At 31.3% G+C, this 14,266-nt stretch overlaps 1 protein-coding gene across 1 annotated transcript in view; it reads left to right on the top strand.

Annotated features, from left to right (window-relative positions):
- Nucleotides 1-9,947, top strand: part of creb3l2 (cAMP responsive element binding protein 3-like 2) — a 40,648-nt gene extending 30,701 nt beyond the window's left edge. The window contains 3 exon segments of the mRNA NM_001080651.3: nucleotides 303-426; nucleotides 6,789-7,032; nucleotides 7,119-9,947. Coding sequence (NP_001074120.1) covers nucleotides 303-426; nucleotides 6,789-7,032; nucleotides 7,119-7,176 — 426 coding nt within the window. The 3' untranslated portion in view covers nucleotides 7,177-9,947.
- The last annotated feature ends 4,319 nt before the right edge of the window (nucleotides 9,948-14,266 follow it).

Raw genomic sequence — 14,266 nt, 5'->3', positions numbered from 1 at the left:
ACTGGTTTTGGTAGTTTACAAGGACAGAAATTTATATAATGACATGGGTATGACCCTGTTGTACTCTATAGGGGGTTAATGTATCCGTATAATTCACAATGCTTAAAAATCATATTTAACATGGTTTTTGGTTGAGTTTAGGGCTAATGGTGGGTATGGCCATATAATACATTTTTTTTTACAGTATAAAATACATCACATCTATGGAAAGTCCTCGTAAACCACCTAACTCAATGTCTGTGTGTGTGAGTGAGGAAGAAGCAGTGCTGTGTTTACACTGAGGATGGTCTGTCATTGTGCAGGTGGTGGTTCTGTGTTTTTCACTCTTCTTGGGGAGCTTCTATCCAGGCCTGAGCCCGTGCTCCTCCATCACCAAAGCAGATCTGAGCAGAGAGATCTCCATACACGACTCCTACACCACCACAGGTAAGAGCACCTTAAAGAGACAGTTCATCCAAAAATAAAAATGGACTCTTCCTCTAGTGGTTCTCAAACCTTAATGAGATTATTGTTCCTGGTGAACACAAAGGACGATAGTTTGAACAGTGCTGAAAACTGGTAGCCTTTAGCTCCCATAGTAGGAAAAAAATGCTTTGGAAGTCAGTGGATGCTGGTTTCCAACATTCTTCAAAATATCTGTCTTCAAACTAGTTTGGAACAATTGATTTAGAAACTTAAACAGGTTTGGAACAAGTGAAGGATGAGAAAATTTCCCTTACCTGTTATAAAATGACTGTAAATCACGGCTTCACAGGGATTATTGGTTTTATAAAATGATTATTCATTATATGTATTAAAGTTTGACAAAATAAAGCAAAGCCAATAAAACAGAATTGTTCTTAATTTCCAGATTTAGCCTAAAATGCCCTTAGCTGTATTATTATCGCTGTAAACCACAGCTACACCTGATTTATTGCTTTTAATAAATGGTTATTTTGTGTACATAATAATGCTTCACAAAATAAAACAAAGTGAGTAAAATAGAGTCATTTTCATGAACATTTTTAGCCTAAAGTCCCCTTAAAAGTTATAAAATCACTATAAAACACAGATTCACATCATTTTTTGCTATTTTAAAACAGTTATTTTATGTATGTAGTAAAGCTTCACAGAATTAAAAATGAATTAAAAATTTTCACTTACTTATTTAGCCTAAAATCCCTTTAGCTGTTATAAAATCACTGTAGACTTTATATAACTTTTTGCTTTTATAAAATGGTTATTTTATGTACATAGTAAAGCTTCACAAAATACAACAATCATTTTCATGTACAGATTTAGCCTAAAACCCCTTTAGCTGTATTAAAATCGCTGTAAACCACAGCTTCACATGATTTATTGCTTTTATAAAATGGTTATTATATGTACATATTAAAGTTTCACAAAATAAAACAAAGTGAATGGAACAGAATCATTTGCATTTACAGGTTTAGCCTAAAAATCCCCTCAGCTGTTATAAAGTCACTGTAGACCACAGCTTTATATAACTTGTTGCTTTTATAAAATGGTTATTTTATGTACATAGTAAGGCTTCACATAATAAACCAGAATCATCTTCATGTACAGTTTTAGCCTGAAATCCCCTAAGCCAGGGGTGTCAAAGTCAATTCCTTGAGGGCCGGAGCCCTGCAGATTTTAGTTTTCAGCCCTGCTTCAACACACCTATCTGTAGGTATCAAACAAGCCTAAAGCACTCAAATAGTTTGATCAGGTGTGTTTAATTAGGGTTAGAACTAAACTCTGCAGGGCTCCGGCCCTCCAGAATCTGGCTTTGACACATATGCCCTAAGCTGTTATAAAATCGCTGTAAACCACAGCTTCACATGATTTATTGCTTTTATTTATTGCTATTATAAAACGGATATTTTACTGTATGTACATAGTAAAGCTTCACAAAATATAACAGAATCATCTTCATTTACAGTTTTAGCCTAAAATCCCCTAAGCTGTGATAAAATCGCTGTAAACCACAGCTTCACATGATTTATTGCTTTTATAAAACGGTTATTTTATGTACATAGTAAAGCTTCACAAAATACAACAATCATTTTCATGTACAGATTTAGCCTAAAACCCCTTTAGCTGTATTAAAATCGCTGTAAACCACAGCTTCACATGATTTATTGCTTTTATAAAATGGTTATTATATGTACATATTAAAGTTTCACAAAATAAAACAAAGTGAATGGAACAGAATCATTTGCATTTACAGGTTTAGCCTAAAAATCCCCTCAGCTGTTATAAAGTCACTGTAGACCACAGCTTTATATAACTTGTTGCTTTTATAAAATGGTTATTTTATGTACATAGTAAGGCTTCACATAATAAACCAGAATCATCTTCATGTACAGTTTTAGCCTGAAATCCCCTAAGCCAGGGGTGTCAAAGTCAATTCCTTGAGGGCCGGAGCCCTGCAGATTTTAGTTTTCAGCCCTGCTTCAACACACCTATCTGTAGGTATCAAACAAGCCTAAAGCACTCAAATAGTTTGATCAGGTGTGTTTAATTAGGGTTAGAACTAAACTCTGCAGGGCTCCGGCCCTCCAGAATCTGGCTTTGACACATATGCCCTAAGCTGTTATAAAATCGCTGTAAACCACAGCTTCACATGATTTATTGCTTTTATTTATTGCTATTATAAAACGGATATTTTACTGTATGTACATAGTAAAGCTTCACAAAATATAACAGAATCATCTTCATTTACAGTTTTAGCCTAAAATCCCCTAAGCTGTGATAAAATCGCTGTAAACCACAGCTTCACATGATTTATTGCTTTTATAAAACGGTTATTTTATGTACATAGTAAAGCTTCACAATATAAAACAAAGTAAGTAAAACGGAATCATCTTCATGTACCGGTTTAGCCTAAAATCCCCTTAGCGGTTATAAAATCACTGTAAACCACAGCTTCACATGGTTTATTGCTTTTATTTCTTTCTTTTCTAAAACAGTTTCACAAAATAAACCAAAGCAAATTAAGCAGAATCATTTTCATATACATTTTTAGCCTAAACTCCACGTAGCAGTTATAAAATCGCTATAAACCACGGCTTCCCAGGGTTTATTTAATGCTTTTATAAAAGGATTATTCAGTATATGTAGTAAAGTTTCACAAAATAAAACAAAGTGAGTAAAGCAAGTTCTATAGCTCGCTACTGATAGAGGAGTGATTGCCAAAGATCAGTTACAGACATATATTAATAAACTATTTTACTACAACTACATGGCTCAACCAATCAGAATTAAGAACTGGAGTTATACATTTTGTGAACATACAGTTGACTAAACATGAACAAACCACAATAGCCCCTTTCACACAGTGATACCGGTAAATATCCGGAAAATTTCCGGAACTACTTTACCGGTAAATTCAAAAAAGCGCTGTTCACACAGTCGAGGACGTTACGGAATTTTTCCGGAAAAGAGCATTCACACATCCATCGCAAAATGCCGGTAAATTCTGACATCATTAACCAGAAATGACCTCTAAACGGCTGCACTTGTGTTTGTAAACATTTGACTACATTACAAACTCTGTGAATGGATCAGTATTATGAACAACTCTAATGAAAACATAGAAAAACACTTTCGCATGTCGAGATGTTCATGATATGTGTGTGTGCTGGCGCTATGGGCGCTCACGGGCACACGCAGAGCTTGAAGGTAAACAAACAACGGATTATCATAAACATTTTATCGATAATTATTTACACAGCATTAAGAAGGAACATAGAAACATTATCTGACTAACATCTAGCAGCTAAAGGTGTCTGGAAAAAATATTCAAAGGCTTTTATTCTCATAAACCGCGCGCACGTGAATGCGTCTGACTGTTCTGATTGGCTAAAGCAGGTGTTTCACGTCAGCCCGTTCTAGATGTGGACGCGCTTATTCCGGCAATCTTCCTTCTGCATTCACACAGCGCAGCATTCCGGCAAATTACCGGTAATGTTACAACTTCTCTTTCCGGAAAATAGCCAGAACGAATTTACCGGTATTTTCAAAAAGGGCCTGTTCACACATACAACCTTTCCGGAAAATTGCCGGTAATTTTCCGGAAAGGTCTGTATGTGTGAAAGGGGCTATAGTGTGAGAATTCAGTTTTGAGGCTCAGATTCATCACAGTTTGTCCTTTATCAAATCTATTCAAACAGCAAACAGTGTCTAATTTGCATAATCAACAGTATATCGACATCTGTTTGTGTTTGTTTGGGTCAAGGTTTAATATTAACTCATCATCAGTAGTCTGAGCCTCTTTAATTTGTTGCCTGAAGTATCGATGACATTTTAATACCAAGGTACAAGAGTGCCATTATTTTAATATCGATCGAGCACTAACACACACGCGCGCGACTGCAGTCTCCGGTGATTTGCTCATTATCGTGTGTGTGTGTGTGTGTGTGTGTGTGTGTGTGTGTGTGTGTGTGTGTGTGTGTGTGTGTGTGTGTGTGTGTGTAATGGCTGCAGAAATGACTGTGTTTGACTCGTGATTATCAGGCCTTTAAAAGCAGAGCGACGGCTGATCTCTGATCTGCTCCCACACGTCACTCCGCTAATGCAGCACTCGAGCTAAATGTCATTGTCTAAAGACGTGTTTGATAGTGCATTAATAAAAGAGCTGCTCTCCTGTGATTTTGAGCAGTACTGCAGCACCTGATATTAATATCCAGATCAGATCGCTAACGCTCAGCTGACATGATTTGGCTTTTGCGTCTGGTGTTACTGGTTTGAATGCAACTCCTGTAAAGTGTCTTAAGAGTGTAATGTACAGATATTGAAATTGTATTAGTATATTATTTAAAATGAAATGAATATCATACCTACTACAATGAAAACACAGTATTTGGATGATTTAATCAATCTGATTAGTGACTGAAATGCCATCTTAAATTACATTGTGGGTATTTGGACAATAAATCATAATCGGTTAACTGTATTGATCGATTTATGAGTGTTTTATATGTCAAAAACAATAGAGGAACAAGATAGAAAATTAAAGTGTCCTGAACAGAAATAAACCTGAACAGATATTGAATTTATATCAATATTATATTCAAAATGTTTCAAATATATACTTAAATAATTATATACAAATGAATAGATGTATTTTTTAATTTAAAATGGTTTGTATATATAATTTTAGATTGTTTATTTTGAATATAAATAAATACATGAAATTGTTATCTGTAATGTTTGATAATGACATTAGTAAAATATAAAAAGATGACATATTTATTAGAAATTTTTTGTAAGTGTAGGTTTAAGTTTAAGTTAGGTTTAGCAACTTTTTATTAATCCTGCCATCCTGCCAGGGGCAATTAAATTAGGGCAGTAGCATCATGACACAACAAACACATACAAACATAAATTACTCAAAAACAATATTAATAAACAATCCAGCATGTTTCATAATAACTTCAGAAATATTGTAATGCTACTTAATATATAGTGTATTATAATAATCATATTAATGTATATGTGTGTTTATGTATATACGGGTAAAGATAAATAAATGGAACACTTTAACAACACAATGTAACTCCAAGTGTTCCCTTAATTTTTCAGCAGTGTTTGTTTATTTATTTATTTTCATATTTATTTTTTTTTCATTTATTTATTTTTTATTATAATTTTTTATGTTTTACATATTTATTTATTTATTTTTATAGATTTATTGTTTTATTTATTTTTCTATTATTTTTATATTTTATTTTATACTTATTTTTATATTTTCTTTATTATTATTTATTAATTTATTTATGTTTATATTTTATTTATTTATTTATTTATTATTTATTTTTTAATTGTAATTATTAGTTTTAGATTTTTTCATTAGGTTTTTTTATAATTTTAAATTTTTCCTATTTATTTTATATATATATATATATATATATATATATATATATATATATATATATATATATATATATATATATATATATATATATATATATATATATATATATATATATAGTATTTATCTATTATTATTTTTATTTTAGAATATAATTTGGTAGTTATTTGTAATAGTTTAAATTGAATGTTATAAATTATTTTAGAATTTTATAAAACAAAAATGTAATTTTGTTTGACAAATAAACAATATTTAGACAAATTATTCAATTTATTATCAAGTGTGCAAATCGATTAGTTGACTTTGCTTAAAGTGAGTAAGCTCATAAAGTCATTGCTTTAAAATGATTAAGTAAATGATCTATGTGCATAATTATAACAATTAATTCTCCTTTACAGTTCCATGATATAATAAGATTAGTCACTTTTGATTTTACTCAAGTAAAGTCACCTTGTCTTTTTAAGGTAACCCGTTTACTCACTTTTTACTCAATTACTACACTTTTTAAAAAATCTTGCTGCATTATATTTTTGAGTTAAATCAAATAAACTTTTCTTAACTTGCATCAATCAAACAGGCTAAAAATATTAAGTTAATATTTCAGCTGCAACCCCAATACTGGGAACCACCTATACACACTCACATTCACACACACTCTCATACACTACATCCAAATTACTTCATCCAGTTCACCTATAGCATATATCTGTGTACTGTGGGAGAAACCGGAGCACCTGGAGGAAACCCACCCAACATGGGGAGAACATACAAACTCCACACAGAAAGCTAACTGGCCCAGCCGGTGCTGGAACCAGTGACCTTCTTGCTGTGAGGTGACAGTGCTTACCACTGAGCCAGCGTGCCGCCTTGTATATCTATTATTCATATAATAAATATATTTAAAAATGTATCTGTTGATTGTTTTCTGCAGTGAAGTCCCGGAGCCTGTTGTCCATTCAGGAGCCCGGGGGTCTGGACGAGCCTCACCCCATCGGTCTGGGAGGTGAATATCCAGAATGGGATCGTCAGGCTGACGTAATGGCAGCCTGGCGCTTCGAGCAGCAGCACAAAGAAGAAGAGGCGGAGCTACACAAAGCAGAGCACCGCCCACTTTTACTCAGCACCAATGAAACACATGCGCAAAAAGCCATTCTCATAGACCTCCACACGCACAGGTACCGCCCCTTTCCCCTTCTACTGCCACTTCTGATTGGATAATCAGTGTTGATGTCGATTAATAATGCATTTTATATATTCGCAGGTCAAATGAGACAGCAAAAGTCATACAGTTGGACAGGACTGTCAACGAGACGTCATGAGATTAAGATCTACTGCGCTGGGGCGATAGGCTCTGTATTTATAGACATGCTTTATAAAAGATAGTTCACCTCAAAAAGTTAAAATGCAGAGGAGAATATTTACAAAATGTTTATGATGGAAACCAGCAGCCATTGACTTCTATTGTAAAAATGCTATTGTACTTAATAGCTAGCAAATTCTAACATTCTTCAGTATGTTTCTTTTTTTTTTACGTTCAACAGAAACTCGAACACAAGTATAATCAATAAATGAGTCGTTTTTGGGTGAACTATCTCTTTAATTATTATTTTACTTAGTCCTTTTTTATTTAATAAACCAGAAAAATAAATAGAGCTGGGCAAAGATTAATTGCATCCAAAATGAAAGTTTGTTTTGACTTAATATATGCGTGTGCTAGGTATATATTTGAGAATTTTTAAAAATGTTAATTTTACAGTGGATGAGAGAGCTTAACGTGCTGCAATTTAAGAAAGTAGATGCACTTACAAATAATGCTAGCAAATTAAGAAAAGATCATTGGTTTGACAGCACACGTGCCGCAAATCCTCACAATGCATATAGACATAAAAAAGTGCTGCGTGTTCTCACAACGCAGACAAATGAAGTAAACATGCTACAGATTTTCACAACGCAAACAAATTAATAAAATGTGCTGCATTTCCTCGCAACACAAACAAATCAAGAAAATGCGCTACATCTTCGCACAACACAAACTAATTAAGAAAATGCTCTGCACTCTCGCAACGCAAACAAATTAAGAAAACGCGCTACAATTTCTCACAAGGCAAACAAATGAAGTAAATGCACTACATTTTCTCACAACGCAAACTAAATAAACGTGCTACAATTTTTCACAACGCAAACAAATTAATAAAACAGCTACATTTTCTCACAATGCAAACAAATCAGGAAAACATGCTACATCTTCACACAATGCGAACAAATTAAGAAAATGCACTGCATTTTTTCACAACGCAAACAAATTTAAAAAATGCTCTGCACTTTCTTACGACGCAAATAAATTAAGAAAACGCGCTACATTTTCTCAAAGTGCAAACAAATGAAGAAAACACGCTACATTTTCACAAAACGCAAACTAATTAAAAAAATATCTGCACTTTCTCTAAACGCAAACAAATTAAGAAAACGCTACATATTCTCAAAATGCTAACAAATTAAGAAAACGTGCTACATTTTCTCAAAATGCTAACAAATGTAAAAAAAGTCTGCACTTTCTCAAAACACAAACAAATGAAAAAAACGCGCTACATTTTTTCACAACGCAAACAAATTGTAAACGGTACATTTTCTCACAGCACAAACACATTAAGAAAACGCAAAATTTTTTTAAAATGCAAACAAATTACAAAAACGCAAATATGTTTTCACACAACGCAAACAAAGTACGAAAACGCTGACTTTTTCCACAACACAAACAAATTACGAAAAAGCGATGCATTTTCACACAACGCAAACAATTTAAGAAAATGCGCTACATTTTCTCTCACGTTTTATTTGTTTGTGTTGTGGGAAAATTGATTAAGATTAATTTAAATTAAAATTTTAAATTTAATTGAAAATTAATTGCTATTCTTAATTTGCTAGTGTTTTTGTAATTGCATATGTTTTTCTAAATTGCAGCACATTAAGCCTTACCAGCCACGGTATAAATGGATATAAAATATATATGTATATGATACAAATTATATGTCAACGGAAAATATCTATGCAACAAAACAGTATTGATTGTATGTATGTTTGTCAATCACATATACATAACAAATATATATAATTCACACACATTAAAACAATTATTGTATTGTATTAAAACAAACTTCTATTTTGGATGTGATTAATTACGACTAATCTTTGCCCAGCACAAAAAAAAAAGACAAATATATTTTTACTCCATTCCATAATCCATTTTGATACTTCGTATACACTGTTCTTTTTATATATTAACATATACCTTGATTTATTTCTTTTAAGGTTTTCATTATTTTTAATTATTTGCCTGTTTGCCCCATGCTACTGAGGATATGTGTGGTAATATATGAAATCTGTCTGTCGTATGTAGCATGTCAATCAAAATCCAAAGATGAAAACAATTGGCTAAAAGCCCTCTGTTTACAGTACCAACTTGTCTGAATATGTAAATATTTGCGCCGTTGTAAGTATGTTGGGAGAGAAACGAATTGTGTGATTGAGATGTTGGTCAAAAAAGAGCCACAATATGGACGTGACATGAAAAGGAACGGATGCTCTCCAGCCCGCGCTCCCTTTTTTATTCGGTTTAAGGTCTTTAAAGGACAGATGGCCCTTTTTGTCCTCATCTGGCCACCATCCAAACCCCCGTCTGCGCTCTTTTGGGAGTAAAAGACGCTCGCTGAAAAATCTGGTGTTCGCTGGGCCAGATATGAACGCTTTTGACAAGCCATGTGCATCCCAACTCACTTGCACTGCGTCCCCCATTGAACTGTTATTTATTACTTCATTTTTTTTTTAAGCATGCCTGCAATACTTCTTCAGTCCTGCAAACAAGAGCATTTTGAAGGAGGTGGATTGGTCCTGATGTGACACATTTGTCAGTGTTTAATGATGTGTTTTTTTGCTCTTATAAGATGCAGTGTGTCTTAATTACGTTACATTTTCATTGCGTCACAGTTTCGGGCTCTTAAAATGATCTTCCTGAAATCACTCTGCCTTGTTTTGTTTTTTTTTGTCCTGTTTTCTGCAAAGCAAATAAATATTTTCCTTAGTAAAAGCATTGTAAATCACGTCTCCGAGCTGTCATTTTGATGCTTTTTCTACATTGTTATTTTAATTTAGCCAAATTAACATGATTAGCAGCCATACGTATTCATTTTATGTTACCTGTATGAGTGATTTTTAACTCTAAAAGTGAATTGCATTCAAGCTCAAATAAATTTTTAACATTCTGCTGGAGTAAATCTCCTTTCCTAGCTATATTTTAATGCGTCTTCTACATTATTATTTAAATTTATCCATATTTACATGATTAGGAGTCATATGTCTTAATTTTATGTTGCCTGCATGGGTTTTTTTAGCTCTAAAAGTGAATTATTGAGCTAAAAAAAAAGATCTTTTAACGTACTTCTGTAGTAAATCATATCTCCGAGCTGTCATTTCAATGCTTCTTAAACTGTATTATTTTAATTTAGCCATATTTACATGATTTAGAGTCATACGTATTCATTTTATATTACCTGTATGTTGTTTTTAACTTTAAAAGTGATATACATTTGAGCTGAACAAAATCTTTAATGTTTTGCTGGAGTAAATCACATCTCCTAGCTGTCGTTTTTGATACTTCTTCTACAATAGTATTTAACTTTAGCTGTATTTACATGATTGAAGTCATGTGTATTAATTTTATGTTGCGTGTATGTTGTTTTTATTAACTCTAAAAGTGAATTATTTTAACTAAACTTTTTTTTTACTGTTCTGCTGGAGTAAATCACATCTCTTTGCTGTTATTTTGATGCTTTTTCTACATTGTTATTTTATTTTATCCATATTTACATGATTAGGAGTCATACGTATTAATTTTATGTTGCCTGCATGGGTTTTTTAGCTCTAAAAGTGAATTATTTGAGCTAAAAAAAAGATCTTTTAACGTACTTCTGGAGTAAATCATATCTCCGAGCTGTCATTTCAATGCTTCTTAAACTGTATTATTTTAATTTAGCCATATTTACATGATTTAGAGTCATACGTATTCATTTTATATTACCTGTATGTTGTTTTTAACTTTAAAAGTGATATACATTTGAGCTGAACAAAATCTTTAATGTTTTGCTGGAGTAAATCACATCTCCTAGCTGTCGTTTTTGATACTTCTTCTACATTAGTATTTAACTTTAGCTGTATTTACATGATTAAAGTCATGTGTATTAATTTTATGTTGCGTGTATGTTGTTTTTTTTAACTCTAAAAGTGAATTATTTTAACTAAACTTTTTTTTACTGTTCTGCTGGAGTAAATCACATCTCTTTGCTGTTATTTTGATGCTTTTTCTACATTGTTATTTTATTTTAGCCATATTTACATGATTAGGAGTCATATGTCTTAATTTTATGTTGCCTGCATGGGTTTTTTAGCTCTAAAAGTGAATTATTTAAGCTAAAAAAAAAAGATCTTTTAACGTACTTCTGGAGTAAATCATATCTCCGAGCTGTCATTTCAATGCTTCTTAAACTGTATTATTTTAATTTAGCCATATTTACATGATTTAGAGTCATACGTATTCATTTTATATTACCTGTATGTTGTTTTTAACTTTAAAAGTGATATACATTTGAGCTGAACAAAATCTTTAATGTTTTGCTGGAGTAAATCACATCTCCTAGCTGTCGTTTTTGATACTTCTTCTACATTAGTATTTAACTTTAGCTGTATTTACATGATTAAAGTCATGTGTATTAATTTTATGTTGCGTGTATGTTGTTTTTTTTAACTCTAAAAGTGAATTATTTTAACTAAACTTTTTTTTACTGTTCTGCTGGAGTAAATCACATCTCTTTGCTGTTATTTTGATGCTTTTTCTACATTGTTATTTTATTTTATCCATATTTACATGATTAGGAGTCATACGTATTAATTTTATGTTGCCTGCATGGGTTTTTTAGCTCTAAAAGTGAATTATTTGAGCTAAAAAAAAGATCTTTTAACGTACTTCTGGAGTAAATCATATCTCCGAGCTGTCATTTCAATGCTTCTTAAACTGTATTATTTTAATTTAGCCATATTTACATGATTTAGAGTCATACGTATTCATTTTATATTACCTGTATGTTGTTTTTAACTTTAAAAGTGATATACATTTGAGCTGAACAAAATCTTTAATGTTTTGCTGGAGTAAATCACATCTCCTAGCTGTCGTTTTTGATACTTCTTCTACATTAGTATTTAACTTTAGCTGTATTTACATGATTAAAGTCATGTGTATTAATTTTATGTTGCGTGTATGTTGTTTTTTTCAACTCTAAAAGTGAATTATTTTAACTAAACTTTTTTTACTGTTCTGCTGGAGTAAATCACATCTCTTTGCTGTTATTTTGCTTTTTCTACATTGTTATTTTATTTTAGCCATATTTACATGATTAGAAGTCATACGTATAAATTTTATGTTGCATGTGTGGGTTTTTAACTCTAAAAGTGAATTACATTTGAGCTGAACAAAATCTTTAATGTTCTGCTGGAGTAAATCACATCTTCTAGCTGTCGTTTTGATGTTTCTTCTACATTGTTATTTAACTTTACCTGTATTTACATAATTAGGAGTCATACATATTAATTTTATCTAGCCTGTGTGTGTGTTTTAACTCTAAAAGTAAATAATTATAGCTAAAAAAAAAAAGATCTTTACTGTTCCGCTGTAGTAAATAACATCTCCTAGCTGTCATTTTGATGCTTCTTCTACATTTCTATTTTAATTTAGCCATATTTACATGATTAGGAATCATATGTATTAATTTATGTTGCCTGTGGGTGTGTTTTTAACTCAAAGTGATATACATTTGAGATAATAGAAATCTTTTAACATTCTGCTGGAGTAAATTGCATCCCCAAGCTGTCAATTTGATGCTTCTACAATTTTATTTTAATATAACCATATTTACATGATTAGGAGTCATATGTATTAATTTATGTTGCCTGTATGTTTATTTTTAGCTCTAAAATGGTATTATTTAAGCTATTAATGTTTTAAAAGTTCTGCTGGTGTAAAACGCATCTCTTTGCTGTTATTTTGATGCTTTTTTTCACATTGTTGTTTGAATTCAGCCCTATTTACATGATTAGGAGTCATATGTTGTATTACATTACACACGTGTTTACATTATCAGACATCATGAGTATTAATTTTATGTTGTCTGAGTGTTGTTGTTTTTACCTCTTCAGGGTTTTCTGTTGGAAAAAAAAGGTGTTTTCTCCACATCAGAGAGATGGATGAAGTAGTTCATGCTTTAAATTGCATTAGCTTAAATCATATTAGAGGAAAAATGCATGTGCTTTCTAGACTCATGACGGATCTGCCCTTTAAACCCACTTTGCTGCAGAGTTTCATGGTTTTCTAACATTACATATTTTTTTTTACAAGTGAATAAATATCCATGTTAACCCTGGCATAAATGTATTGCTTTGTAATGGCAGATTTTTTTTTTTATTATACACTACCTGACGAAAGTCTTGTCGTGGATCCCAGTTGTAAGAGCAATAAATAATACCGTAATAATAAAATAATTTTGTTTTTTTCAATCAAATACTTTTTATTATATGTATTTTTGCTCACCCAAATGTTTCCCTGTCAAGTAAATATTTTATGATAATAATCATTGATCAATGATCATTATGTCCAAAATAAATAAATAAATAAATTAATTAATTAATTAATTAAAAAAGATTAATTGTTTTATTTATTTAGGAATTTGTGGATTTATGTATTTATTCATATTTATTTAATCATTATTTTAATTATGCATAAACATTGTGGATTTATTTATTTATTTATTGTTTTATTCATGCCGAAATTTGTGTGTTTATTTATTTATTTGCATATTTATTTATTTATTGTTATATTTATGCAGGAATTTGTGGATTTAATAATTAATTAATCAACTTATTGTTTTATTTATGCAGGAATTTGTGGATTTAATAACTAATTAATCAACTTACTGATTTATTTATGCAGGAATTTGTGGATTTCTTTATTTATGTATTGTTTTAATTATGCAGACATGTGTGGATTTATTTGTTTATTTATTTATTGCTTTAATTATGCATACATTTTTGGATTTATTTGTTTACCTGTATTTATTTATTGTTTTATTTCAGGTTTCGTCCTCGTATTCCATCACATAATTTAATATACTACAATTCCATATCATATAATACAATATTAAAATAGGCTTTATCATAATATTACAACAATAGGTTTTTGTTAGGGGGCGTGGCCAACCTGATAATATTACTGGTTCCTGACAACAAAACAAATTACAAACACAAAATAATCTAACAAAAATATGTTTATTATTTCAGAAATATTTCTTTATTTATGTGTACGCTCTC

This window comes from Danio rerio, chromosome 4 (genome assembly GCF_052040795.2).
Source record: "Danio rerio strain M-AB ecotype USA chromosome 4, GRCz13ab, whole genome shotgun sequence".
NCBI classification, from domain to species: Eukaryota; Metazoa; Chordata; class Actinopteri; order Cypriniformes; family Danionidae; genus Danio; species Danio rerio.
The sequence above is the reverse complement of the archived record's forward strand: the minus strand, read 5'-3'. Positions and strand labels throughout refer to the sequence as shown.